The 27,797-nt window shown below is 29.6% G+C and overlaps 5 protein-coding genes across 8 annotated transcripts; 2 read left to right on the top strand and 3 right to left on the bottom strand.

Annotated features, from left to right (window-relative positions):
* The first annotated feature begins 1,341 nt into the window (after window positions 1–1,341).
* LOC113523386 (uroporphyrinogen decarboxylase) lies at window positions 1,342–5,707 on the top strand. Its single transcript, XM_026909343.3, has 7 exons — window positions 1,342–1,817; window positions 2,185–2,472; window positions 2,832–2,990; window positions 3,870–4,013; window positions 4,333–4,488; window positions 4,912–5,079; window positions 5,412–5,707. The coding sequence occupies exons 1-7, from the start codon at window positions 1,800–1,802 to the stop codon at window positions 5,553–5,555; spliced, it is 1,077 nt and encodes a 358-aa protein (XP_026765144.2). The 5' UTR covers window positions 1,342–1,799; the 3' UTR covers window positions 5,556–5,707.
* On the bottom strand, window positions 5,670–12,081 carry LOC113523387 (COP9 signalosome complex subunit 3). Its single transcript, XM_026909344.3, has 9 exons — window positions 11,867–12,081; window positions 11,637–11,791; window positions 11,455–11,551; window positions 10,900–11,117; window positions 10,185–10,382; window positions 9,460–9,612; window positions 7,410–7,541; window positions 6,174–6,356; window positions 5,670–5,832 (listed from the first exon to the last, which is right to left on the bottom strand). Exons 1-9 carry the CDS (start codon window positions 11,919–11,921, stop codon window positions 5,752–5,754), a joined length of 1,272 nt encoding a protein of 423 aa, XP_026765145.1. The 5' UTR covers window positions 11,922–12,081; the 3' UTR covers window positions 5,670–5,751.
* Window positions 12,082–17,433: 5,352 nt separating this feature from the next.
* LOC113509092 (RWD domain-containing protein 2A) lies at window positions 17,434–19,086 on the bottom strand. Its single transcript, XM_026892375.3, is given in 2 exon segments — window positions 17,434–17,799; window positions 17,801–19,086. Coding segments are annotated over 2 exon segments (891 nt in total). The 5' UTR covers window positions 18,359–19,086; the 3' UTR covers window positions 17,434–17,466.
* Window positions 19,087–19,907: 821 nt separating this feature from the next.
* Window positions 19,908–24,507, top strand: LOC113509155 (anaphase-promoting complex subunit 4). Its single transcript, XM_026892465.3, has 6 exons — window positions 19,908–20,281; window positions 20,778–20,881; window positions 21,042–21,233; window positions 21,353–21,896; window positions 22,971–23,170; window positions 23,249–24,507. Exons 1-6 carry the CDS (start codon window positions 20,173–20,175, stop codon window positions 24,467–24,469), a joined length of 2,370 nt encoding a protein of 789 aa, XP_026748266.2. The 5' UTR covers window positions 19,908–20,172; the 3' UTR covers window positions 24,470–24,507.
* On the bottom strand, window positions 20,597–27,556 carry LOC113509157 (uncharacterized). 4 transcript variants are annotated; one of them, XM_026892471.3, is made up of 5 exons: window positions 27,259–27,442; window positions 26,525–26,720; window positions 25,498–25,735; window positions 24,960–25,082; window positions 20,597–20,870 (listed from the first exon to the last, which is right to left on the bottom strand). In XM_026892471.3, exons 1-5 carry the CDS (start codon window positions 27,375–27,377, stop codon window positions 20,851–20,853), a joined length of 696 nt encoding a protein of 231 aa, XP_026748272.2. In that variant the 5' UTR covers window positions 27,378–27,442; the 3' UTR covers window positions 20,597–20,850. The 4 variants fall into 4 exon arrangements, with proteins under 4 accessions (XP_026748272.2, XP_052751713.1, XP_052751712.1 ...); XM_052895753.1 differs by lacking the exons at window positions 20,597–20,870; window positions 27,259–27,442 and adding an exon at window positions 27,453–27,556 and having other exon boundaries at window positions 24,501–25,082; XM_052895752.1 differs by lacking the exon at window positions 20,597–20,870 and having other exon boundaries at window positions 24,501–25,082; window positions 27,307–27,443.
* Between the last annotated feature and the right edge of the window lie 241 nt (window positions 27,557–27,797).

Genomic DNA, 27,797 nt, shown 5'->3' with positions numbered 1-27,797 from the left:
ATAGAAAAAATAATGCTGTCGCGTTGTACATGTTATTCATACCTATTTATTAATCCTTATCCAAATAAATTATTTTGTATTCCAAATTGTTTCAATATCCGCAGATTACTTTTTGAATTTTTCAAATCGTAGGTATATTGCATCCGGAAAGATATTATGTTGAAAAATGTAAAATGTTGCAAAAATGTCCACCCGTGCAAAGCCGGGACGGGCCGCTAATCGTTATATATTCAATGTTGAATTGATTTAAATGAAATGTGATTAATATTATACACGGTAGGAAAGAGCTCTTTAATATGTATTATTTAGTAGATGCAATGCAAACGCTGTTATAGAATATCATTACCATTGCCTTGTCTTTTTCTATTTATTTGGGGTCAATGCGGTATGTTCTTTTACATATCCCTTTTAGCCGTCATACCTGGGTCTACTACTCTTTGCGACTCTTTTACGCATATCATTGCATAAAAGAGTCACATAGTATATCGATCTTTCTTCAGTCATCCTTATCCTTCACATCTTTGTTATAGAATGTATTACAGCCTTATAAATACGATATTTATTTGAATATTTAATGCAAAAGAAAGTAAATATCATTTACTGTAAATGACATTTACTTTCTTTTATATGTATTTAAAATACCTAATGCAAAAGAATGTAAATGATAACAGCGCATCCAAAGAATACTTATATTTCAAATAATCATACTACAAAAATATAGCCAGTTGATTGCTTATATCCTCCACGTGAAATAGGCACAACGCCAATTTTTATAATGATTAAAGATATAATAAAAAAATAAACTCATTTCAAATATTTATAATACTTAAACCACTACTAATATTATAAATGAGATAGTGAATTTGTCTGTTCGTTTATTTGTAATACTTTAATTTCTTAGCTGCTAAACGAATCGTTATTTATGTATAATTTTTGTGATGGAGGACATAGACTAGTTAGTTATTATCTCGGTTAACTAACATATTCCAGTCACACGAAGTCGCGATAAAAAATTGGTATTAGTGAATAAAATATACCAGTATATGAAGGCTTACGTAATTACGTTATACTACGTCTATAAAGTATGCTTAATAAATAAGGTATCTTGCTTGAAATACTTCTTAGTCTTTTGAATAAGATCAAAGAGTTTTCGACAAACAACTTTTACGCTAAGGTTCTACGCCCTGTGCAATCTAGTGACAAAAGACAGAACTAATTGATAATAGTAGTTTTAGTTCTTAAATTGTTCAACAGAGGCATCACAAACAGAATATAAAAAATTTGCAAATGCTTTGACGTTGCACAATTTTTTATTTTCGCCCGACAATTGACTTCCATTTGGAGACCGTCATAGTGACAGTGGAGTCGATTCTAAAGCACAATTTTTTTTAAACTATGTCTCAAATTAAAATTTAATTGTTAAATCTTTATTCTAAGGACCAATAAGAACTAAAATTTTCATATACTTAAGTAAAAATTATTATAAATTAACTTTTTAATGATTAACTAAACGCTAATTTCACAAAATTAAAGTCAAATACTTTTGATTGAGAAATAGTTCCTCGATTCTGATAGCCCCAATACCTACTTTGATTGATATTGTGAAATGTTTGACAATTAATATCATAGCACCTATAGTTGATATAAATATTGAAACCATTTTTTTATTTTAACTTCAGTAATATATAAATTTAGTAACTGAGAGATAAATAATTCCTATTACTGAAATAGGAATAATAATAATAATACTATACTATATTACTATACTATTACTGAAATAACAAAATAATAGTGGCAAAATGAACTTCACGAACAAGGTAAAATTCTTTTGTAGTAACAATTACTTTTATCATTCACGTAAAACCGTTCTTACTTATCATTATGCTATTTTTTACGATCTAAGCCGATTAGGCTTAGATCGTAAAAAATAGCCGAGTTCCTAAACCGGTCGATTTTACGCTCTCAAATAGTAAACGATCTATTTGATCATAATTCTACGATTCCCCCAGTATCAGCATCTTTCCACTATTGACAGCAAACTGACTACAACTACCTAATAATAGTATAAGTAGTGATAAATTTCTTATTTTATTATCAATAATATTTTTCTTTAACAAATTGTCCTGATTTAATTTTATTAAAACACATCTAAATAAATGATATAATTCACAATTATATTTCCAGAATTTTCCAGAATTAAAAAATGATAGGCTATTGCGGGCAGCACTAGGTAAAGAAGTCGACAAAATTCCTGTTTGGGTAATGCGACAAGCCGGCAGATACCTTCCTGAGTTCCAAGAAGTTCGAGCTAAACATGACTTTTTCACTGTGTGTAGAACACCTGAATTAGCATGTGAGGTGACATTGCAGCCATTAAGAAGATATAAAGACCTGGATGCATCCATTATATTCAGTGACATTCTTGTGATTCCACAGGCTTTAGGCATGACTGTTGAAATGCATACTGGTGTAGTAAGTAATATTAATATACATAAATTTAAAAAAAGTTTTTTTTTTCCTGTAAATTCTAAAATGAGATTCCTCAATTTTGTCTACAAAAAAAAAAACAATAAACCATTTGTAGATATCTATATATCTACAAATGATTTATTGCTTTTTTAAGTATATTATTGTAAAAAATATAAATGTTTTTACAATAATATACTTAAAAATTGAATAAAACAAACACTTAGTTCAATTATAAATATACAGTACATTGATGATACAGATGCTTAAAAATTGATTCACTCTGTAAATGTGACCCTTTCTGCTGGTACTAACAGGTATCAGGTTTAAAATTAAGAAAATAATAATAAACATAATCATTTCAGGGTCCAGTATTCCCCAAACCACTAAATGATCCCTCAGAAATAGATCAGTTACAGGAAGAAGGGGCAGTATCCAGATTGCTATATGTTGGGGATGCTATCAATCTGACTAGGCATAAAATTGAAGGCAAAGTACCCTTAATAGGTTTTACTGGTGCTCCTGTAAGTAAACCTTTTAACTTCACTTATACTGTACTAGCGGCCCGGGATGTGCTTCATTACACATAAAGTGAAATAATAAAAAAAAATTAACATCAAATTAATTTATTCAAACAAAAAATATTTTATTAATTGCTAGCTATTTTAATTGTACTGTCAAGTTTGAATTTGACACAAAAATCCTCATTAACAAAATGATCCGCCATTTATTGAATTAATTTGTTACAAAAAATGTGATAAATGAAGAACCCCTCAACTGATTTTGTGCAAACTTCATATAAACCATCTACTAAATAGTCCGAACAATGCCTAAACATTTGGTTTGGATAAATGAGCCCGTTCTTGAGCTATAAAATTACAAGGAAAAGTGGCATTAATTTTTATATATATATATATAGATATAAATGCAAATTATATTTTATGCCTTAGTAATTGACACTAATACATGCATCCAAACAGTTACCACTCATTTCCCTTAAATTATAAAACCATATGAGATATTTTATCTATTAATATAAAACAAATGGGAAACTATGATACACCTAGTATAAAAACGCATCTACATTTTTATACTAAGTGTATAATATTACTCTCTAAAAGTCTCCTTAAAGTAAATTATACTATCTAGCTGTTAAAAGAAAATTTTATGATGTTAGCTGTATAATTCCTATATTTCTTATTTTAATAGATAAATAAACAATATTATATTAATAATAAATATTATATAGTTATTCTGAGTTTACTCAGGATACCATAAGTCACATGTCCTACTATTTTAAAAAAATCATAAATATTTTTAGAATATTTGTGCTATTACTTGAGAAAACTGCCAGAATAGTTTTATCTTAAAAGTTGTTGTATTTTTTTTTTTTTTTTTTGCAGTTCACACTTATGGGATATATGATTGAAGGTGGTGGAAGCAAAACTATGTCTAAAACAAAAGAATGGTTAGAAAAATATCCAAAAGATGTACATAAACTATTGGGTCTTTTGACACGAGTAATAATAGACTATTTAGTAATGCAGGTAAATTAGTTACAATGTTGATGACTTTACACTAATACTATAAAACCCTTCAATTTATACTGGTAACTGTATAATTGATAATTATAACTGGTAATGGTAATCAAGCTATTGACCCTGAAATTAAAATAAAATTATTAGGATAATTTATTTAAGATATTTTATGTTCATCCTAGAATTCAAATGCAGTAAAATATTGTAGATATCTGCTGCTTACATTAATTAAAATTCCTCTGAGAGATCTTTTATTATATATACAAGGAAAAATCAATTTTATTAAACCCTTTTTATATCAAAATGAATGTGTCAGTTTGAAAAATAGGTTGACAGTGGTGCACAGTTACTGCAAGTATTTGAATCCAGCGCAGATCATCTTACACGGGACCAGTTTGCAGAAGTAGCAGCAACTTACTTAAAAAATATCAGGGATGGAGTTAGAACTAAACTCAATGAGAAGAAATTGCCACAAGTTCCGATGGTATGATATTATTTTTAGGATCGTTATAAATACTTTCCTATGACCTACATAGGATGCAGTATTATTTTATTGAGATCAAATGGAAATTATTACTACAGTTTAGTGTTTCTGTAACTATAGTTTTCCCAATTTTTTGCTATCTCTGTTTAATATTACTAGTAGTTCACTCATTCTACCTTCCTTTTACAGAAACAAAAATAACACTATCAAAACTGCACTCTAAATAATATAAGAAGGAAAAATTTATAATTTTTTTCTATATTTATATGTAATGTATTAACTTGAAAATTTCTTAAGCATTTTTAAAATTACTTTCCTCATAGAAAACTACATTATTTACAAGTAATTTAGACTGCATTTTATGTTAAAAAAGATTATGTAATATATAATAATTATTAATATTATTAACCATTATAATTACAGACACTTTTTGCCAAAGGCGCCGGGCATTCCTTGGATACACAGGCTCAATTTGGATATGAAACTCTTGGATTAGATTGGACAGTGGATCCAATTGAAGCAAGAAAGATAGTCGGCGAAAATATTACTCTGCAAGGCAATCTCGATCCTCAAGACCTCTATAAAACTCCAGTAAGTAAATTAGCCAAGAGCTGACAAATCACAACTAAGATGGTTACATACATAAAGCAACCTTAATAAGCATACCTTAACAAGTCAGTTAGGAAATTTAGCATGCATATAATATTTGGCTACTTTAGTCCTTGCTATATCGATGAAATCTAAACAATTCTAGTAGCCTAGTACTGAGTTGAATAAATTATAGAATGCAAAGTGACTATATCATTGTTCAAGAAAGTTACCATTCCAATTTCGAATTTTTACATGCACAATTAAGGATGGGAACTTTTTTAACCAGTATCAGCAAAGAATGATATAAGAATGTTTATCTGTTCTATTTTCAGGAAGAAATAAAAAAACTAACAGTAGACATGGTTCGGAAGTTTGGAAAATACAGATATATAGCCAACTTAGGCCATGGCATCACTCCACAAACTCCTTTAGAAAGCATGACCGCTTTCACTGAGGCTGTACATGAAGCTATATAAAAGACTGATAAAATATTTGTTTTATATTTACATATTGTTTATCATGTTGAAGTATATTAATTATTTGGGTAATAAAAAGATTTATTGGAAAGAAAGCATCTAGTGAAACAAGAATTTTCATTTATGTACAATATTTATTAGGTTATGAAATCTTAAAAATACTTTATATATTTTTATATAGTAATGTGAAGACAAATTACATTGAATATGTTGTTTTAGAATTCTGACTTGTCGCTGGTATGTCTTCATCATGACTTCCAACAGATTTCTTTACATACTGAAAGAATAAAATATAACTATATATATCTAATCATAATAGAAAATTATAAAATGTTAAATTATATTTTTTATATTATAAGTTATCTAGATTTTCAAGGTTCAATACATCAAATATATATATACCCATATTACAAATTTGCGTAAGTAACCTAGTTACCTTAAGGGTCGGCAACGCGGGTGTTATACCCCTGGTATTACAGGCGTACATAGGCTATGAGTAACCACTTACCATAAAATAGGTCGTATACTTGTTTGCCACTTCAGTGATATAAAAATTACCTATATTCACAAATTGTTTATTCAAGTAATAACTGAACTTTAACAAATTCATATTCTCACCTGTGGATTAACTTGGATTTGCTCATCCATCTCCTGAATGTACTGATGAAGTTTTGTACAGGCTGCCATTTGCTGTTCCAATACACATAATGTCTCAGGAGAGGCATACTTTTCAGGACTATCAAGAAATACTACCATGCCATCCTTTTGATTAATCATTGCATATATTTCGCCCTCTTCAATCTAGTAAACATAAATAAATTTATACATAATAAGACTAAAATTAGCTTTTAATGTTTATCATAATTTTAAATATTAAATTATTTCTTTGTAAAAAGTAACATTCTCTTTTTAGAAATAATAATTGCATTCACAGTTAAAAAATAATGAGATATAGTAACAGGAATAAAACTAAAAAAAAATATTGTTTTTAAATTCATTTACTATATGTATTTGCGCATAGTTAAAAGCTCCATTCGCATACTGAGTTGCAACAACGACCCTGCATCAAACATCGCATGATTTGCAAACTGACTTAATGTTTTAATTTTGCCATAGAGGAAATTGTACCTTATCATTTGAATTAAATGTTAAATTACATTGAAATTTTAACTGTAAAACTAATCGGATTAACTTACGTGTTTTTAGGTGAGAATGCTCGATTAGTTTAGAGACCCTTTGGGACCCTTAATCATAAACAGGCATAACGAGAGTGCGAGCCTAACTGTGCGCCTTAGCACGCATTGAAATTGTTAGTGTTAGGTCGAACAGTCAGACTATATTTTTAACTAGCTTCTGTTCTTGGCTGTACTAGCTCTTAAGGCAATAACTAGTTGATACTAATAATTAAAACTTGGTAAACTATCATTATCATAAAATACAACAAAGTTTTTGTCTTCAATGCTTCTTTGCTTATATATCATAATCATCATAGCAGCCGTTACTTACTGTCCACTACTAAACGTAGGCCTCCCTTATTGGGGGGAAAATATATATTTTCGATTTAGAGCATCTCAATACTGTCTTTTTAATTTCTTTATTAATCTTTTTTTTTTTATTAGCATTAAAGTAAATATACCTATACAATATTAATAACCAAGCTCAAAATTTAATACAAATTAATTCTACTTTATTTTTAGGGGCTGCACAGATGAGAGAAAATCATGAGCATATTTTTTTTGTCTATAATGTACACAAGTGTGTGGAAAGTCCAAGGCAGACAATTAAAGATTTTTTATTTCATTAAAGAAGTCCCTCTTCTGTACAGGTTTTAAATTTCATTATTTATCATCATACCATGTTGAGGATGTAGGATTCTGCTTGTGCCGGACCTGAGAGTTGTACTCGAGATGCAACATCACTCAGTGAAAGAGTCAAAAATGTCTTGGTAAGCCGCTGAATATTCTTTTTATACATGGAACCCAACACCTAAGCAAAAAATACATTTCCATTAATATCACAATACAAAAATCTATTTATTTGTAATTCTTATATATATATATATATATATATATATATATATATATATATATATATATATATATATATATATATATATATATATATATATATAATATACAAAATAATATAAAATATACGGCCTTAAAATTTTTTTTCATTGTTTCTTCATTAATTTCATACTCTTTAATTTGACATAATCAAAAAGCCTGTACGATGATTTGCCGCCGAGTTATCGTTAGTCAAAGCAAAAATGTACTTTTTAACTTTGACAATCAATAATTCTGGAAATAATGATCGTATAGGAGATCGAGGGAGGGTTTTGGAAAGCACGATATTCTCTATAAGATACCGTGAATGGCTTTTGTCGAAATTTTTTTTTTTTAATTGAAAACTCTGACTTTAAAAAAAGACAAAAATTCGCATAATTAAGGATACTTCAATAACTTGGTATAACTTTGGATAAAATGGATGAACGAAGAATTTTATTCAGTAATTTTTCAACCTCAGTGTCCCCTCCTAAAATCCCTGAAAAATTCAAAGTGCTGCGATTTTTTTTTTCATAGTGCCTTGAAGCTTCAAATTTTGTTTTTGCAACAATCATCATTATGAGCAATTTTTCAATTTTTTCAATGAAAAAAAAAATGTTAATCTTGAAAATCTTTATTTTTTCGATCAAAGAGATTTGAAAACAAAGAATATTTCATTAATTATTATTTACTTTATTATCAACATAAAATACAACAATAGATCCCGTAGAAATACATTTGAAATTGATAAAATTAAGAGCTCTAAATATAATTCCTGGGGGAATATTCTATGACAGTATATATCAATCGACATTTGATTATGAGTGACAACACAGTATTTTTTTTGTAATATGTTATACCTAATATTATTGGCTATTTGATTAAAATTATTTAATTGCACTACCATTAGTTTGTGTATGACTTCCAACATTCAAAGGTTGACCATTTCTATTACTAACAGAAATTCCATATTCATATAAGCCATTAATCTCCGACTGCCATTTTACTATTTTTTTTACAGAAATTCCATATTTGTGTTTGCATATAAGCGCATGGGGGGTATCATGGGCGAAACATTCTGTTATGTCCATCTCCGTCTGCCATTTTATTCAAGCACATTTTGCGACACGTTTCTATTATAATATTTATTATATTACAATATTTATTATTAATTAGCGGCCTGCCCCGGCTCAGCACGGGTGGACATTTGAAATAAAATTAAAATAAGACAGGAAAGCTTTGTGTAGTTCTGCCACGCGCCATGGCCATAGCTGGTGTCGCAAGCAACGAATTGAAACACAGAACAAAATCTGTAATATCTTTGAATTAGAATGTCCGATTTCATTAATTCAAAGCGTAATCTACAGGCATTGAAACAGTCCTGAATACGAAATTATTTTTTTGGATAAGGATTAATACCAAGGTATGAATAATGTAGCTTAGTTTGTACCGGCATATTGCATATTTTAACATGAAAAAGTAGTTATTGTAACGTAACTGTAATTGACATGGTATCGCGGACTTATTTTGTAAATATTGATATCCACTATAAAACTGCAGGTACATCACTTAGCTCTAATGTCAATAATTTCAGCAGCGTACGCGGTATAAGAACTTTTTGGTATCTTTTTCACACCTTGAATTACATTATCGAAATTTTCATATGGATCCCTATGTATTATAAAAATATCAAAATATTCCTTAGCCTATGTTAATCAGGGATAATGTAGCATTCTAATGGTGAAAGAATTTTTTAAATCAGTCTAGTAGTTTTTGAGTTTATTCATTACATACATACATACAAATCTTTACTTTGTACAATAATAGTGTAGATGGTTATTATCAGTTTCATCACTTACCTGATTAACCAATCCCATATTTTTGTCTCGGACGAAAGTCTCCCTATGTTTTATAGCCGCATGCTGAGACGTAGCCAGTTCATGATAAGCAACAGATAGTGGTTTTAGAAATCTACACACTACTTGCGACACATATTTAGGCATTGGTAAAATCTGAAAGTGTATGTTATAATCAAATATATTAGTATAATATATATAAATTTACTTATTTATTAACCCAATTAGCCTATTATTACTACTCTTACTAAGTAGCTTATTATAAAGTTTTTTTTCGAGTTTTCCTTCTCTTACACTTGTTTATTGTGTATATACACTGGTCTAGTGCACCCTTTCGTTTTTTTTTTAAGAGTTAGGAATAAAAAGAAATAATCACACATTGTAATCAGAATTCAGGTAGACCAGGTAAAAGTGTAACGAAATTGGAACTATCTACATAATGTAAACATATAGAAGCATTTTTTAAAAAAGAGCCAATCTATTTGCCGTTTGATACTATTTTAAAAATTTTGATCTTTATGTATTTGATACCCAGTTCTCTATCCCATTTTCAAAAATATTTTAAGATACCTTGTACCAAACTCCTTTTAATATGTTTAAATATTTTTTATAGTTATGCATTTGACTATCTACACTCAACTTTTCAGTTGAGTGTAGATATAGTGTTGTATGTATAGGTAATATTGACAACCTTAATTATCTATTACCTCTGTTGTTTATTACATTACCTTTCCATGAAGGATGTAAGATACCAAAATGTACTTTTTGTAAGCCTCCAACATTATGTGGGATACAACCATAGCTGGAACAGTTACTACAACTTCAAAGAAGTATAAAGCCCTGTCATAATTCTTCATAGCAGTGTAAATCATCCCTCCATAGTAATAATATAAAAGAAAATGTTTTGAATCATTATTGCCACCTAACTGGAACAACAAATTAACTATATTCAACATTTAACAACTTCAAATACTAACTCACCAATATATCTATGACACATATATCATCATAGTCGTAGAATACTGATGGATCTGACAAAGATTACATATATATATCCATCAGTATTATATGCACAATGCACATGGCTTAATAAGTTGTAATAGTAGTAGTGTGTTTGTGTGGCTGTTTTTCAGTTTGAATTTGAAGGGTAGGATATGGCAATGAATTTACAGGGTACAGAGGCATAACATCTTAATTTCCAGGAATGGCAATACATAGGGGGTATCATGGGCAATACAGTATACTCCATTATGTCCATGGTATTGTTCACGTCTATAGGTGATGGTTACCACTTTCTATAAGGTAGGCCATCTGCTTATTTGCCTTCCTAAGTTCTAATGGATGCTTTTGTTATAAAAAAATATGCCCATTTTCAACTCTCATAAGTAGATAATATCAATCATTATTCTGAATGAAGACTCTTGTAATTATTAAAAGAATTACCTCGGATCCAATTCCTGTAACATCTGTATCTAAAAATTCTAGAGATGGCTTCATACATTTTGAGAGTAAACATAGTTGGCAAAGATCTGCATGAATTGATGTCAGTTGAGAATCAAACAACTGTATTTTCCTAATAGCTTTTTTCAATATTTCTATTCCTCTAATAGGTTGCTTAATTTCAACTAAATGGTCAGTCAAAAGGTGGCACAAATTGGCATCTGGAATCACAAATATACATTTAAAGACATCAGTCATAATAAACATCATCATATCGGCTTTTAACTGTCCACTGCTGAGCCTAATCCTCTCCCTGGGGGAGTTTTGCCAGTAGTTGCCATGTTTACCAGGCAGGTCGACAACAGCAGTTAGGCTTTAAAGATGATTTAAGAGGCATGCTGCTGCCCATACCTCACCCTCCCTAGTCTCTTACAACACCCACAGAATAGGAAAGGGTGGCCTATTCTATACCAAGACTACACAGCCATTTACTATTGAGATTGATTGAGACATCAGTAGTCATAAAAATTAAAAATTTTAATAAGTTTCTGTACTCACATAAATCAGGCGAAAAGCGCACTTGTTCTCCATTACAATTATTTATGAAATCATGAATTTGTTGGAACATTGTTGACTTATCAATATCATTAGTACCCTGCAATATAAATTTAGGAAGGTAATTTATAAAAGCGAACTTAGGAAATTTAAATAAATTATAATTAATTAATTATGTTACTAACCTGAGGCAGAGAAAACTTCGCAACTAAAACGGCTAGAACTCCTAACGAATGTTGCTGAATATCAAGTGTCTCTAAAACAGTATTGAGATGAGCACTATTTCGTTGTAACACTTCGTCAGATTTTCCAATTATGTCACACAGCTCACGAAAACTGCCTATTAATGCATAAAATTAAAATTGTTTAAAACATTTTATAAATAATGAAACAAATAGTAATAAACAAAATTTACCTGATGCCGACATTGTTCGAACATTGTTTACAAACTGTTCCAGAGGAGAAGCCATTTGTAATAATTATTTTGTAATGTTAACCAGTTGATTTATAATAGAATATTTTTAATATTACTGAAAATTAATATCACAATAAAAACTCGTCTGAAATTCTATAATTGTTTTTTTTTAGACAGCTTTACGGCTTTGGATGTATCCTTTAGCACATCTTTAATATCTATTACTCTCATAGACAGTATATCGCATTAACCACAGATTAGAGACTATAGACTGGCAATATAATCTCCAAAAGGAGACGAAAATTTTATTAAACTTGTTATGTAAAATCAATTCCGAAATCATTGCGTGAAATACTGATAAATATGATCATAACACAATGCCATGGAATAGAACCATGCACATTCTATCGTTACATGATTAATCGATTCTGTATTCGATCGTTAATCATAACTTAAAACTTTAAATTTTATTTTAAATAAATAAATAAAAAATACTAATAAAAATGATTGTGATACTAGAGTTTTCCTAATTCTCCTAAATAATTAATGATTAAGTTTTAGATTAATTATTTACCAAAAAAGAAGTAATCAGGCCACAACAGCAACAGGCTTCAACATTATAGTCTTCTTAATAATAATTTTATTGATAATTACTTAATTAAAACTTAATGTTTATTATATTTATTAAAAATAGTCCAATAACCAGACCAAATAGTCTGTTTTATTTAAAATACCTTACCTACCCCAACCTACCTATTTACATACCGAACACCTGCCTGCCTACTTACTCATGGTCAAAATAGTATAAATTACACATCCGTCAAAATATTACTCAGTAAGTCGATAGAACACAATCGGAAAGTAACATTCCTCATTCTTCGAAAAGAAACTTTCCAAGGAACAATGTTGGATAATCCTATGTGACTGTGTTGACTCCAATGTAAATTGAAGCATGTGATTTTTCTGGAAAACCGTATAATTATAAGTTGTTATTTTTACTTCCGTTTAAAACAATCCCTAATTTTGAATTTGTTTTTTTTTTTATTGGATGAAAATGGAGTGGTAACCCCGCCTGCGCTAATGGAATACGCTGGCGAGGCACCAGTGAAGGGTGATCGATGAGGAAAAAAAAAAGACGTGTGGCAGTCGGGGACTGCCGCGGTAAAGCTATTGTATAGCATTTTTTATCAACTTATGCAATTTTATAATTATTTATTTATTTTTGGTTTAATGGTTTCTATTATATACATACTTATCTATATATTATATATATATATATATAATATATTATATATATATATATATACATTTTTTTTACACATGCAATGGTATTATATTGTAATATAATATATATATATATAATATAATATATATATATATATATATATATATATATATATATATATACATATAGAATCGAAATTGAAAATTTAAAGTATATGGGTGTATGTTTATGTGTATAAAAGAGGGCTACTTTTAAAATCGCTCATTTCAAAATCCAAAATTAAGGTTATGTATTTTTATAGCAGTATTATACCTATATAAATTCAAAAACAAAAACACTGATTTATGATATATATATATATATATATATATATATATATATATATATATATATATATATATATATATATATATATATATATATATATATATATATATATATTTAATATTAAAACACTTTATACACAAATTTTACGCGTACAGCTATTCACTGTTGGACATAGATGATAGATACCTATACACCTATATACATTCTCACAATAGCTGCTTACGTATTCGTCCAATTCCGGAACAGCTCGCAAAAAGCACGCTGTCTCACCTAGCATTGTATCTAATAAAAGAGATAGAATCAGTTATGAGCAGTCAGCGGCTAGTCTACACGCATACGTCTACTCGCACGCACACAAATACCGTGCCGAAGTCTGCCGAACTGAAATGACGTTAGACGATGCACGGCTTCCGTCCTCGCACCGCTCTGCCGCCGTAAGAGTGGGGGGTGTTAGGTTCCATTTCCGTTACGGAATTTTTACATTCGGTCTTCGCGCTCAAGGCCCGCGATAAAAGCTATACAATAGCTTAAAAACAGGCCAGTTAGCCCATCATGATGAATACATCAGGAATTAATCATGATAGTTTCCAGGGGGAACCGCGAGGATGTCGACCTGGTGGATATATTGCTAGAAATGGGATTCTTAGTCTCCATTACTTACAATCCCTTCCCCCCCCCCCTATTTTAAAATTGTATGCCAATTTTCATAATAACACATTTAGAATTAAAAAAGTTATGTCAAAAAAACTAACACTGTTTTTTGAAATAGCTGCAAAGTATAATATTTGTCAGATGCGTCAGTATTTTATGACTATGACGATGTATAGAAGTCTAGTCAGTACAGTCAAGTCATTGCCTACTCTGTTAAGTACATAGTACCATAGTTCATATCTAGAATCTTCTACAGGTTATGGTTACCGCTTTCATTAGGGGAGTCGTCAATTAAACCATTGGATCCAGAGAGAAAACTTGGATCTCTCTCACTCTCCTCCTGTTTAAAACGATTTAATAAAGGGGTAACTTATCTTAGATTTCTCTGAAAAAAATTTCAATGTAATGTCCCACCCTTAAACCGAAATAAAAATAATACGACAAATACAAAAGAATAAGAAAAGAGATTAATAAAATTGGCTCACAATTAGCAAAGATATTGTATAATATACGCACAAAAAGTATATTCGAATTGATTCATGTCAACAAAAAAAATATATATATATATATATATATATATATATATATATATATATATATATATATATATATATATATATATATATATATATATATATATATATATATATATATTTAAAAAAAAATGTTCTAAAATACTAAATTGACATCTAAAATACTTAATTTAATCCGAAATGTTATGACATATAGAAAAAGACAAAAAAATACTTATTTTGAATTTAGGTATTGACGATATAGAGTAACAATGTCAAAAATATCGCTGGGATTCAGAATGTTACTTAATACGTACGTAATATAGAAGACTTTGGTAGAAGGTTGAAATAAGAATAAAATTAAAAAATTGTGTTAAATTTGATAAACGATGATATAATTTAATTTTTTTGTTTCTGCCCATTCAAAAGTTATTTTTAATCTGATGCGGTTATTATATTACATAGGTAACGCTGCGTTACGCCGTACAATTGCGCCAATCATTAAATATCTATAGCGCCAACTCATTCACTATGCTCTCTAATCTGTCTGTGGCTAGAACTCAAAGGACCTTCGAAAGGCGGTCGTTCCAGGTGGTACCCAATATATATCTATATCGAATTAACTTCACTGTTATCTAATGAAACTTATTAAAATTATGGCATGGTTTAAAATTCCTGCAAAACAGACCGTAGATATAAAAAAAAAGATTGTGTCGAGTTAGTACTCGACAGGTGATAGAGATGTGTAGTTATACCGATACCCAGCTATATGACAGCTGGACTGGGCAAAGAATAGCCGCACCTAAGTTAACTATTTTCGACGGAGCCAGCTACTCGTTAGTTGTCTTCGAGCGCCCGGTACATTATAATGCAGCAACAACTAACCGACAACAAGCAACTACATTTACAATCCAGCTACGATATTTACCGTGACTATTGGCTATTAAAAACTGCGCCAGCTGTCGTAACTGGCGGTAACTGTCTGAAATGACGGGGAAAGGGATTGTTAGTAATGAGATTTAACAACCTCATTGCTAGCAATACATGCTATCAGGTCGACCTCCACGCGGTTCCCCCTGGAAATCATACTGGTTAATTGTTGTTTAATTGGTCACTATAGGCCAACTGACCTGCTATCATCCTCACCTTACCCTTACCCTTCACTGGTGCTCCGGCAGCGTATACCAATAGCGCAGGCGGGGTTAACATTCCATCTTCACTCATAAAAAAAAAAAACTGTTCAAAATGATATCGTATAATAGTAGATAATTTATTAGTTAAAAACTGCCCGGCTGCATTGCATCGAGTTCGATCCTCATTGCAGTAACAAATAAGACGATCCTATATTGCGACTTTTTTTATATGCTTAATTTTTATAAACCAATTTGTAGTTATTATTAATATAAAATTCCTAATATAGGAATTTATAATACGACATCGTAACTTTCAAGAAAAGAGCATATTCCTTTTTAAAAGGCAGGCAGCACATCTACAACGCCTTTGATGCCCAGAATGCTTATAGCTGACGGTAGTCATTTACCATCAGGTGAGCAGTATGCTCGTTTGCCCCCTGTGTTATAAAAAAAGGTATATTTATTAATAAAAAAAAAAAAAACTTAATTCCCTCAATAGCAATATCATTAATGGATATTACAGTATATTAGCAATGATCTACGAATTTAAACTTTGAGTTGAACCATTAGATTATGATCTATGTAACAAAAGCTTCTTAACTGACTTAATACCATAGGCGAGACTACTACGGACAAAATTAAGACATGATTAAGAGATTATTTTACTAATAGATATACTTAAGATAATAATGACTACATAGTAGTTCGGTAAATAAAGCAAAATCGCACCATTTAACTTATATGTTACTGCGTAGAGAATCGAACTCGATGTAATGCTAATAGGTTGTATGCTAATATTTAACGAAATAGCTAACACTAAGCGTAACGCTATTGGGTAACCAAATAGCTGGAAATTTAGCCGGCTTTTAAATGATGAATAGCCAGATAGTTAATAAAATTTCGGATAGTTGCCTATACATTGCTAACAGATGAATGACGATTGTCGACAAATAGTCCCAAAATCCTTCAACATTATATATAAAAAAATAGGTTTATATATTGTATCATATTTGTTACAGTCTATATTGAGATCTTCAATTATAATTGAGATCTATTTTGGTGCCATTTCTTTAAACCTAAGAATATACTCTAAACTAAAAAAATTTTAATTTGATATCACAGAATTTTTATCGCTTTTACAATTCATTTTGGTTTCTACCAATGTGAACTAATTTGTAATAGATTTAAGTCAAATAATTATAATTTGAGGGATTTTGGAATTAAAATATTAGGTTAGTTAGAGAAATAGCATCTCAGAATCATGAGGTCGATTCTGAGATGCTATTTCTCTAACCTAGTTCTTTAATTTTCAAAGAAAGATATAAATAATGGAAAACATTAGTCCTTTCAGTTTTATTTTGGACATAAACTTAATAAGAATATACACATTTAAGATACAGTCATATATACATATCTGTCTATTTGGGTAGGCAGAAATAATGGAATGACAAATGTTTCAATTCAAGCAGCCTTTTTTGCGTCACCTACATTTATCAGTATATTGATATAAGCTAGCTACTTTTAATTTCGCCCTTCATCAACACGTTGCAGATTTTGTCAACATATATCTCTCTAGGCCGGCCTCTCCAACATCTCATTCATTCATGCTCGATAAATCTCATCTATATCCCTTCTTCCATCCATCCTCTCCAAATGGCCAAACTAATACAACATTATCTTTTCAAAAATATAATATTAATATGAAATAAAACAGAGATGTAGTTATTTATAAACATATATACTAATATATTATTAAATATCACCATTTAGTCCAAAAACATCATGAAACGCCTGGCTAAGACCACACTGTTCCATATATTTTGATAGTCCACTCAAATCTGCATGTTTGTTAAACCGCGATGAAGGATTTTTAAAGTGTATTTCATCAAATGAATTAAATTTCTGCTCTTTTCCTTGTTCATTTAATTCAAATGTTTCTGTTTTTCTTACCATGATTTTTTTCCAACTCATTGATTTAATATCTTTCCACCATTCTTTACAATCAGCAGCAGATCCTTCAATACAAATAATCCCTGGTTTTCCTGGTACACAGAAACCAGTCAATTTTAATTCTCTGGCCTTTTTTTATTATTTCTTCCCTTTTCTTTTTATTGTAAATGTGATGGGAATATATCCATTGTCTAATAAATTTCTGCTGTACACTTTTTAATTCCTGTATACTACTATCATCAGTCTCAGTTTCTTTTTTATCACAAAATGTTTCAATATTCTCTTGTAACCAAGTTATTGCAGTATACAAACATACTTCTCCTGAATGATTATTTTTTATATAGTCCATAAGTTTAAAATTTAAATTTGTTTCCTGGTGACGATTCAACTGATTGCATCTTATATATATATCAGGTTCTTCTTCAGGGTATAAACTTGGCAAATTTATGCACATTTCTAATTTCAAATTATTCAACAGAAGATTCAAAGTAAAATCCAAATGAGGAGGTGCATATTCTAATTTATTTTCTAAAAAACTATTTATATCCTTGAGAATATTGTTATCAGTAAGTTTAATGTCATCATTATTAGGATACATAGATTTCAACAGCTCATATTCACTTAATTGCTGTTTTAATGAAATTATATACAATTCTCGTATTGAATTTTGGGTCGAATTTAAATTTAAAGACATTGTTAAGGTTTATTCAGTTGGTAAGCGTGAATAATAAATACATACAAGAAGTATAAGTTACTAACTAACATTCTTTCATTCTATATTCAATCAATTAAACACTTTTATAAAAAATACTTAGCATCTAAATTAAGAACAAAAACATACCTAAATAAAATATTTACTTTAAAGGAAGATTTATAAGAAAAAAAAAGAACTAGTTTCACAAGTCCACTAATTATTATGTCTTCTGAATCATTGTTTCGTTCTTATTAAATTTATCATTATACTTAATGATTTTTGTTTGTTAAACCAGAAAAAAGACAAATGATAACTACGTTATAAGACTTGGTACTGAGCTTATATCAACGGAACCTAAAAATTGAAATACATGTTACCTTTTCGAAGTAACTACATAATGAAAATTTATTTTAAATTTTCGTGTTGTTTATTCATATCTTAAATACATTATCGGACTTAATACGGTAATAGAGAAACAGGTACGTAAGCACCATTTACTTATAAAGGTTTTTTTATCGCATTAAGTCCCGATAGTGTATTCAAAATAATGAATATCCATAATGTTGTACTACTATTCTAATAAACACCTCCATACTATATGTTGATATCTTGTTGCCATAAAATAACCTTATCGATTTCATAATATAAAATTTTCAAATTTTACGAAAAAACAGGCTCAATAAAAAGAGTATCTAGTAGAGAGTAGAGTATAGTTACTTTAATATAATTTTAAATCTATCCAATGCAAATTTTCTTTGGCACATTAAAAAATAATTGGAAGCATTGCCGGGTCAAATTGCATCTGAAAAAAAAAATGTTAAGTATACAAAATATACCGCATGCATATAAGAAAAACAGCCCTATTTTAACTTTATTACAATTACTTATAAATATAATATGACTAAAATTATTTTTATTTTAAAAGGTAACATGTTAACAGTAAATTGCATATTACAAATATAGTAAATAATTATTCATACATAATTTTATGTATTATCTATCTTTATAACATATCATTACTTATAAATCAATTTCTAATTGCATATTATTTCCATTTACAGGTTGCGTTTATTTATATAAATCAATTGGTCAGTGCTATCTTTTATAACGTAGGAATTGATTACTTGCAGATACAACAAGAGTATATAATCAAGGGCAAAGAGAACGCACTTTATACAAGCCATGCAAAACGACTTGGTCAGGAATATTTCACCAAACTACACAGAAAAATCTTCGTTTTCTCATTGTTGGCCAGCCTGATGTTTAATATGGAAACAAATAGAGTTATAATGATATTATAGTTAAATCTTTTTTCGATATTAATAAAATGAAATATTTCTCACTGAAACGCAAATCAAATTTACATATTTCTTTTATCACGACAAAAGAAATATGTAAATTTTATGTCAAATTGCACGTTCCGATAAACATTTTTTTAGCAAAATAAAACAAAAGATAACATAATAATATTACCCTGAGATTTCAATTTCGTAATATTATTGGCAGTAAACACAAGTTTTCGACACTTCCCGTAATATCTAGACTGTAACTGGTCAATTTCTAGAGTAAACCTTGTAATAGATTTAATTTTAATTATATTTAGTCGTAATTCCCACAATAGTGGCTATTGTAGATTCATCATTTAACTAAATGTTGGCATAATGTTTTCTAACCAAATCCATACATTTAAAGCTAGTATGGAAGTTACACAAGGCTATTACAATTATAATATAAAGCATTCAAATATTTATTGTTCGTATTCGGTTTTCTTGATTAATTGTTAAATAAATTCTGTTATTATTTAGGTTTCAGAGATGTATCACTGTGGTATGCGACAAGTAGGAGAGAGACATGTTGCGAATCAAGTGGATCTCATGGTGTGGAGTAATAGGCTTGATTTATTGGCTTTGAGCAATTTCAAAGGTAAATTTGCTTTTACAGATCCACTTTTATTTTGTAACACTAAATCAAAGAAGGGAGGGATGAATCATGTACCCTCTTTTTTGTTTGAATAAAATTTATTATGTCCATCTTATAATTTTAATTTATAAAAAAAATTTCAACTCCATAAAAATAGTATTTTGATAGTATGCAATTTGCGATTTAGAGTCACTTAATATAAAACTTACTTTTAGGAGGTATAATTCAGCGTAAATCATGAATATTTTGAGAAAATGTACTGTAATACAATACAATCGTTTATATGGTAAAAGGTAATATAAATTATTCAACACTTAAACATTTTGAAATTAACTTTATTGTTTTTGATATTAAACGGAATAAGTTACAAGTATGTAATAGTACATTTTTAACTTTTCTGGTGCTACTGCAAATGCAAATGGTAATACTACAAATAAATAGTTAAATATTTTATACAACTACTAAGACAGATAAAATTTTAAATAAATATTCCTTTTAGGTGAAGTCCAAGTGCACAGGCTTCATTGGCAGAAAGTATGGAATTTGTCCCCACCAAAAGAAAATATCACTGTTCAAGCCATGGCTTGGAGACCTGATGGAAAAGTAATTATTAATTATGTTAGGTATTATGACATATAATAAACATAAATAATATTAATTATTTAAAATTATACAGGATGTCATAACAATTAAACACCACACAAAGTTTTACTTAGATCTTGTAAATAAATTATTAATTTAGATCATCCTAAACATTTTTCAGGTTTTAGCCATTGGCTACAGTTCAGGAAGTGTCCATATTGTAGATATTGAAGATAAAGAAGTACTTGATAAATATGAATTAGAACATGGGATTTCAGAAGAATTTGACGATTCTAAATACAGTGGTATCACATGTATCACTTGGGCTGCTCGCACTGGCAGTTTGGAAAGTTCGTCTACCTATAATATTTATGTAAGTTTTTTATGGTACACATTTATTATGTGAGATGGGATGGATGGAATGGTATCAGTCAGGAAAGAACTAGGCTGTCTTGTTTTTACAGTAATAAATAAAAGAACATTCCTTTCTAGGATGATGCTTCTATATATCTACAAAGGCTACCTTCTCTTAGCAGTGGATATAAAAGTCCAGGAACTGATGATACTGTTAGTGATTTTAAAGAAGCAGTACAAGACCAAACCCAATTGAGTATGTTAATGGTAGGGTATGGCACAGGCACCATTTATATGAGTATATTTGGGAAATATCCATATGGAATTTTGAATTTAGCTCAACTTACTAAAGATGAATGCGGAGAATTCAAAGTGCTAGATATTTGCTTATCAGATGACTTCAGTGCAATGCAAGTAATATACTTAGACAGAACTACGAATGCTGTACTTCTTTCCATAATCAACACAAGTGTGTTATCAGCATTTGCTGAGGAAATGTGTCATGTCGCTAATAAACATGGGCATATTGCAGAGTTGATATCATATCTTGATCAGACTATGATTTCCATAACTGAAGCTTGGGAACATATACTGTTAGAAATGGATACAAAAATGGCCTATTATGCAGCATCAGTTCCTGAAGGTGGAGTTTCAGCTGACTTACTAGAGCTGCTTATGTTAGGTTAGTCATCAAAGAATGTTTAAATCATATTATAACTAGGTATGTTGTATTAAGAATACTATATGTCACCACTCTTTTTAGTCTTAAGGATCCCTTAAGATTTGATTAAGAGAACAAATGACAAATACATCAATGTTAAACAAGCTATAAAAAGCTGTCTGGACAGAACTATGGTAGTGGGCTTACTAGAGAAGAGATTTGTGTCCAACAGTATCCTTGTTTCAGCTTCATTGTTGATATAAGTTTATAAGGATAAGGCATTCATTATCTTTATTGCACCTATATCCATTTACTCACTGCAACATAATGTGAAGTTGTTGCTCACTCTAGTAATATTGTCCTTTACTGTTTTTGCCTGTGCAAATTTGCCCCTCAAATATGTTACTTCCATATCAGTTTTTTTTTATGGGTGATAATGGTATGGTAACCCCGTCTGCGCTTTCAGTATACAATGGTGGGGCACCAGTGTTAGATGACTAATGAGGATGAAAGCAGTCAGTTAGCCCATCCTGACAAATTCTACTAGAATTAGCCACAATGGTTTTTAAGGCGAACCATGTGTGGAGGTCGACCTGACAGGGTATATTGCTAGTAATGGGGCTATTTGACCCCATTACTAACAATCCCTTTCTCCCCTTCCATATCAGTTACTTTCTTTGGTCTTTGAGTTGAATGTTGTTTTGATAATGAGTAATTATTACAAACTTTAATCACATAACTTCACCATGGCTTAGTATCTACTGAAGCTATGTTAAGCTAAAAGCTGTCTGGCTCCTGCTATATATCTGTTATTAATATTAGTTTTTAAAAATACTGTTTCTAATACTATGTGTATGAAATAAAAATATATTCATTAAAAAAAAAGTGAACAAAATTTCTGTCAAATTTCAGCTGGTTTGGTTTTGATAATCTTTAGAAAGGTATATATATTGTTTTTCCCCTATACTGTATAAGGGAAAAATTATAATTTTACCTTGTTTTGTATTTTACCAAAATTGTCATAGGGTACAGAACATTTTTAGAATAATTAGTAAGTTTCATGCATGTAATTTAAATATATTACCTTTATTTTAGGTGTGCCATCAGACGAATTAGAACTGTTTCTACTCCGAGAACTAACAGCCAAGGTACTGAAGAAATCTGGTAATTCTGTAGAATTGAGTTACTCAACAATACAGAAACTAGTGTTGAGGCAATTAAATGTGGTTGGACAAAGTTTAACTTTTTATCTATCTGAAATTAGAGGACTTACAAGAATACCAGATAGATACAAGGTAATGTTAACTTTAATTTCTACTTTTTTTGTTAATTTAATCGTAACATATGTAAAATATATTATCTTTGTATTTTAGATTTTGGGTTTAGAAGAAAGTGCTGTGACAGAAGCAATAAAAGCCTGCTGTGCTTTTTTGAACAAATGTTTAGAATTGCAACAAGTAATTGATGTTTCTATGCGTAACTACAAAGCATTTTTCAGGTGGCTTTATGTTATGATAATTAGATTGTTAAATGAAACAACTCCAAGTGAAATAGTCAAAATGACCCAACAGGAACTTAGTCACATTGCTGAATTTTTATACAACTTTGATAACGTACAAGTGGAGAGTAATGATAATGCATCTGAAAAACCAGTTAAGTTTAATTTAGAGAGGTTGGGGCAGTATTTACAAGATCAAGATTTGACTATATTGCCAGATGACGAAGACAATCCTTGGCACAAATTTCTGAAAGATAATTCATGTTTGCTGAAAGATAATGATACAATTTTTTCAATGACTGAATTTAGAAAGTTTTCTCTTGTACAACAACAGATATATTTAAAAAATGCGGTAAACAGAGTATTTGATGTTACTTCAAAAGATGTGGGTAAACATTTTTCCCTTTTACATAATGTTAAATGTTATGAAGATCAAACAAATATTAATCTTAACAACAACTTAAGGGTTACACAAATCTATGATGAAGTTCAAGAAAGATTTATGGTTGCCTTAGTGAGTGTGGGTAGAGATAATGGACTCTATTTTATGTCTACTAACATAAAAGATAAGTTATGTAGTGCTACTGCAACAAAATATTATTTCACATCTAATTTCTTGATTGGAAACAAAGACTCAATAGATGGAGAATGTTTGACAGTATTAGATTTACAATATTATTCCTCTGAGTTTTTATCTGTTCTTGTACAACATCCAAATAATGAAAGCAGTATTTTCATCCAAGTACCAACTAAAATTGCATTAGAAAATTCCACCGAATTCAACATTAAATCGAAAGCGTGCGTATTTAGTGACAAATTGACAGTTAAAAATATTTCGTCTTTATTAGATCAAGGTGTTTATAAACTGCTTGATAAAATGGATGGCTACCGTATAGCTGTTTCTGGTGGTCGGAAAGTAGCTGTAGTTTTATCGAAAACTTTTAGAAAGGTGAAAGTGTTTGAAATGGAAGTTGATGGTGAGGATGAGGAAGATGATACATTAGAAACCACTCCGCAGTCACAAACAGCGCACAGAAGTGTAACTAGTCAAGGAACACCTGATAGGCATAACACTACGGATGATATTACATTTTAACAGAATTTAACATGCAAATTAAATATAATACTTATAAACTTTTGTTTAATTTTTTTTATTTTCATAATATGATATTGTACAAAAATGCTAATAATTAAGTATATGCCTAAATTACAATTAAAATACTAAATTTATCACATTATCATCTATATCAATCACATACCAAATTTTTAGTCTTAACCCTTGAGAAAAATGGTTACTTATATAACATATAATGTGCTGCTGAGAAGCAACTGGCTATGGTAAATATCTATAATAAACATACTATTTACAGATTTAAAAGAAATTATGTTTACATTACAAGACATAGAATGAATTTCTACTAATAAATAAGGATGTATAATTCCAAATTGGTTCACTAACTCAGAGTTGTACACATTAGACTAGGACAAATTAAAAATTTAAATAATTCGTTAAAATTATATTAAACTCCTTTGTGGGGATTTTATTTGTATATTTTCAAATACTGAATTAAAATCTGTATCCAAACCTTGGTTATCAATACCATAAAGAAGTTGTTCTGATGATGGATTCCTGCTGGGGCCAGCAACAGGTTGGTTTATAGTAGTAGTTGTTTGGTTGTATATTTCATCTCCATCTTCTGTATCATCCACTGTTAAATTATTTGAACTGAACATTATTACATTAATAATTAATGACAAATGGAAACCAAAAAGTAATCTTTTATAAAAAAAATATTTAACAGCAGTAACTTGATTTTACTCAACTTATAGGAGTTATTCATTATGACCTCTACATCAATGACAAAGTAGCAAACAAGTATATCATTTATAATATAAACAATAACATTGTCTAGTTTTGGGTTGTCTCCCATTTTTATCAGATGTGTTGCTAAATTTGTTCGTTACTCTATAGAAAAAAAATAATTCTCATTCTTTTTTAGACCTTTAAGAATTTAAAAAATAAAAAATATTACAGTTATCTATAAATACTATATAGAAGTAATATTAATAAGATTTAAGATTTTAAATTAAACATAATATTATTTATTTTAGATATAAGATTACCTGGTACAGCAGTTCGACCATCATATTTGCTCCATTCTTTTCTTAAGCGAAAATAAATTACTGCACAAGCAATTATAATGATAATAGAGACCACCATAGCTATTAGTTTGACAGCTTCAGATGCAGAAAATTTTGCACCACCAACTACCATTTCCACTTCCCCTACTGTAATTCCTCCTGAACCACTGATATCTTTTGAGATACATTTATAGTATCCAGCCTCATCTGGAGTTACAGCCTGGAAATACATATACATGCAATTCTCATTTTCATCATCATCAGCCAAAACAGTTTTAAACTGAACATAGGCCTCCTTTGTGTGGACTTTCTGTGTTTGCCAGTAGTTACCATGCTTGACAAGCGGATTGGCAAGCGCAGTTAGGCTTTGATGATACTTAAAACATCATTTTAAGAGGCATGCTTCTGCCCATCCCCCAACTATTAAGTTTCCTTACTCTGACAACTGAAAGAGGGAGGGATATTCTTATTTTATTCGAATGTTAACTGCAAAAACATTTTGTTGCTACTTTGCATATTTTAAAATAAGTTTATATACATTTTGCCATACTTTCAACATAATTAAAAAAGTTTTCCAATTCTGTTACATTTTTATGTTTGCTACTTAATAATTCCATTTGTAAACTGATATGGAAAATTCTTTTTTATTTAAAAAAATATAAAGATAAGTCCCATAAAATTTCTGTCAAATTGATTCTGTAGTTTAGTTTTTAAATAAAAAATCTTTTTAAACAAAATATGGTTTTGCCACAATTGAAGTTAGTTTTTTTGTGGAACACTATTTTAATAATAACCAAGACAAGGAGATCAAATCTTTGTAAACATAAAGGAGATATTTGTATGATAAAAGAGATTTTTGTATGATAAAGAGGAATTTGCCATAGAACCAGACATTCAATGTTTGTTCATGTATAATGATCCATCATGTTACATTCCTTGTTATTTTGCAATTTGTAGTAGTATATAAAATAATGAAACAAGTAATAGGTAACCTTAGTTATTAACTTACATGAATTTTAAGATTCCCAGACAATACCTCATATGAATATTTATTTTTGTCATACTCATTTCCAGGTCCAATGATTTTAGTCTGATCAATAAGCCAAAACATAAAATTGTGTTTGTAGTCATTACTGATACACTTTAAAACAGCTGTATCTCCTGCAGACACTTTAGTTACTCCAGAGTTTTTAATCTCAGCGGCACTATCAGATAAAGTAGGCATTTTTTATACTTAATATGTAAGTACTGTAACTTTGGTGGAGTTATATCATTACTTTCCAACCATGACACTGAAGATTTTGACATGAGCAAACAGCTATGTCAATGAATGTGTGCCAAGTTTAAAATTATCTACACTATTGGAGTCACATGTTCTTTCCTTAGAGATTTTATCATAGTTCAGACACTGGCATTTTATTTTATATCATACTGAGATATGTGTAAGGTACAATTTAATATCTACTGCTCGTACTTGAATGTTTTAGGAGATGCATGAAAACTTCTACACACAGTACAGGTAATAACATCCATATAGGGGTCATTACAACATATATGGGTAGATTTACTTTTGTGTATTCCAATTTTACACAAATGATGATTTGAGCAGCCATTTTCAATGCAATAGCGGCAATGTACCATACATTTTTATTGATAGTACCTCGAAATATTTCAATGCCATTTCTACAGTGAGAAATCATATGAAATAAAACGTATATTAATAATATACTGTCATAAACCCACATAGGTATAAAAACTATAAACCAATTCCAATGTGTTCTTGATTCTAACCTCAGACACAATAATATTAAAAATACTAAAAAGATAAACCAGGTAAATAAAGCCCTATGAAGTATAGCCATATTTATTATCTATTATTGTTATTTGAGAGTCCTTGTCTTATTGTCAAAAGTTTTTTTATCACTGTAATCACTGACCTAGCAAAACCTATCATGAATAAGTAGGCAATAAAATTAATTTGATCTACTGACTGACGACAGGGTTAATTATAATTTATATTTTTAGGTTTTCTTCATAGACTCTAAATATTTATTTAAAATTTGACTGATTGACTCAATGACTGACAAATAGTAGTATTATTTTTACACAACGGAAAGACAAAGGAACTAAGTTATACAGTCTGATCTTCAAACTTAATTAAACAAATCAATCATTTTTTTTTACACCGCTGAGGACATTGAGTAATTCAATATGATGTATAGTATTATATTATCTATGTTTTCGTAGATTTTACGGTTATTTATTTGTATAGTTTGAACAAT

Source organism: Galleria mellonella, unplaced genomic scaffold (genome assembly GCF_026898425.1).
Source record: "Galleria mellonella isolate WM207_F2 unplaced genomic scaffold, CSIRO_AGI_GalMel_v1 utg310, whole genome shotgun sequence".
Classification (NCBI taxonomy): domain Eukaryota; kingdom Metazoa; phylum Arthropoda; class Insecta; order Lepidoptera; family Pyralidae; genus Galleria; species Galleria mellonella.
This window is presented reverse-complemented; position numbering and strand designations above follow the sequence as displayed.

Coding starts and splice junctions, on each gene's coding strand:
- LOC113523387 (XM_026909344.3), bottom strand. CDS start 11,921: ATGGCTTCTCCTCTGGAACAGTTTGTAAACAATGTTCGAACAATGTCG. Junction 11,792..11,866: donor TCGAACAATGTCGGCATCAG/GTAAATTTTGTT, acceptor ATGCATTAATAG/GCAGTTTTCGTGAGCTGTGT. Junction 9,613..10,184: donor CTTACATCCTTCATGGAAAG/GTAATGTAATAA, acceptor ATACACTTTCAG/ATTTTACCAATGCCTAAATA.
- LOC113509155 (XM_026892465.3), top strand. CDS start 20,173: ATGTATCACTGTGGTATGCGACAAGTAGGAGAGAGACATGTTGCGAAT. Junction 20,282..20,777: donor GGCTTTGAGCAATTTCAAAG/GTAAATTTGCTT, acceptor TATTCCTTTTAG/GTGAAGTCCAAGTGCACAGG. Junction 23,171..23,248: donor GAATACCAGATAGATACAAG/GTAATGTTAACT, acceptor TTTGTATTTTAG/ATTTTGGGTTTAGAAGAAAG.
- LOC113523386 (XM_026909343.3), top strand. Junction 2,473..2,831: donor TTGAAATGCATACTGGTGTA/GTAAGTAATATT, acceptor TAATCATTTCAG/GGTCCAGTATTCCCCAAACC. Junction 2,991..3,869: donor TAGGTTTTACTGGTGCTCCT/GTAAGTAAACCT, acceptor TTTTTTTTGCAG/TTCACACTTATGGGATATAT.
- LOC113509157 (XM_026892470.3), bottom strand. CDS start 27,377: ATGGCTATACTTCATAGGGCTTTATTTACCTGGTTTATCTTTTTAGTA. Junction 25,736..26,524: donor CTGGGAATCTTAAAATTCAT/GTAAGTTAATAA, acceptor ATGTATTTCCAG/GCTGTAACTCCAGATGAGGC. Junction 25,083..25,497: donor TGGTCGAACTGCTGTACCAG/GTAATCTTATAT, acceptor ATAATTTAACAG/TGGATGATACAGAAGATGGA.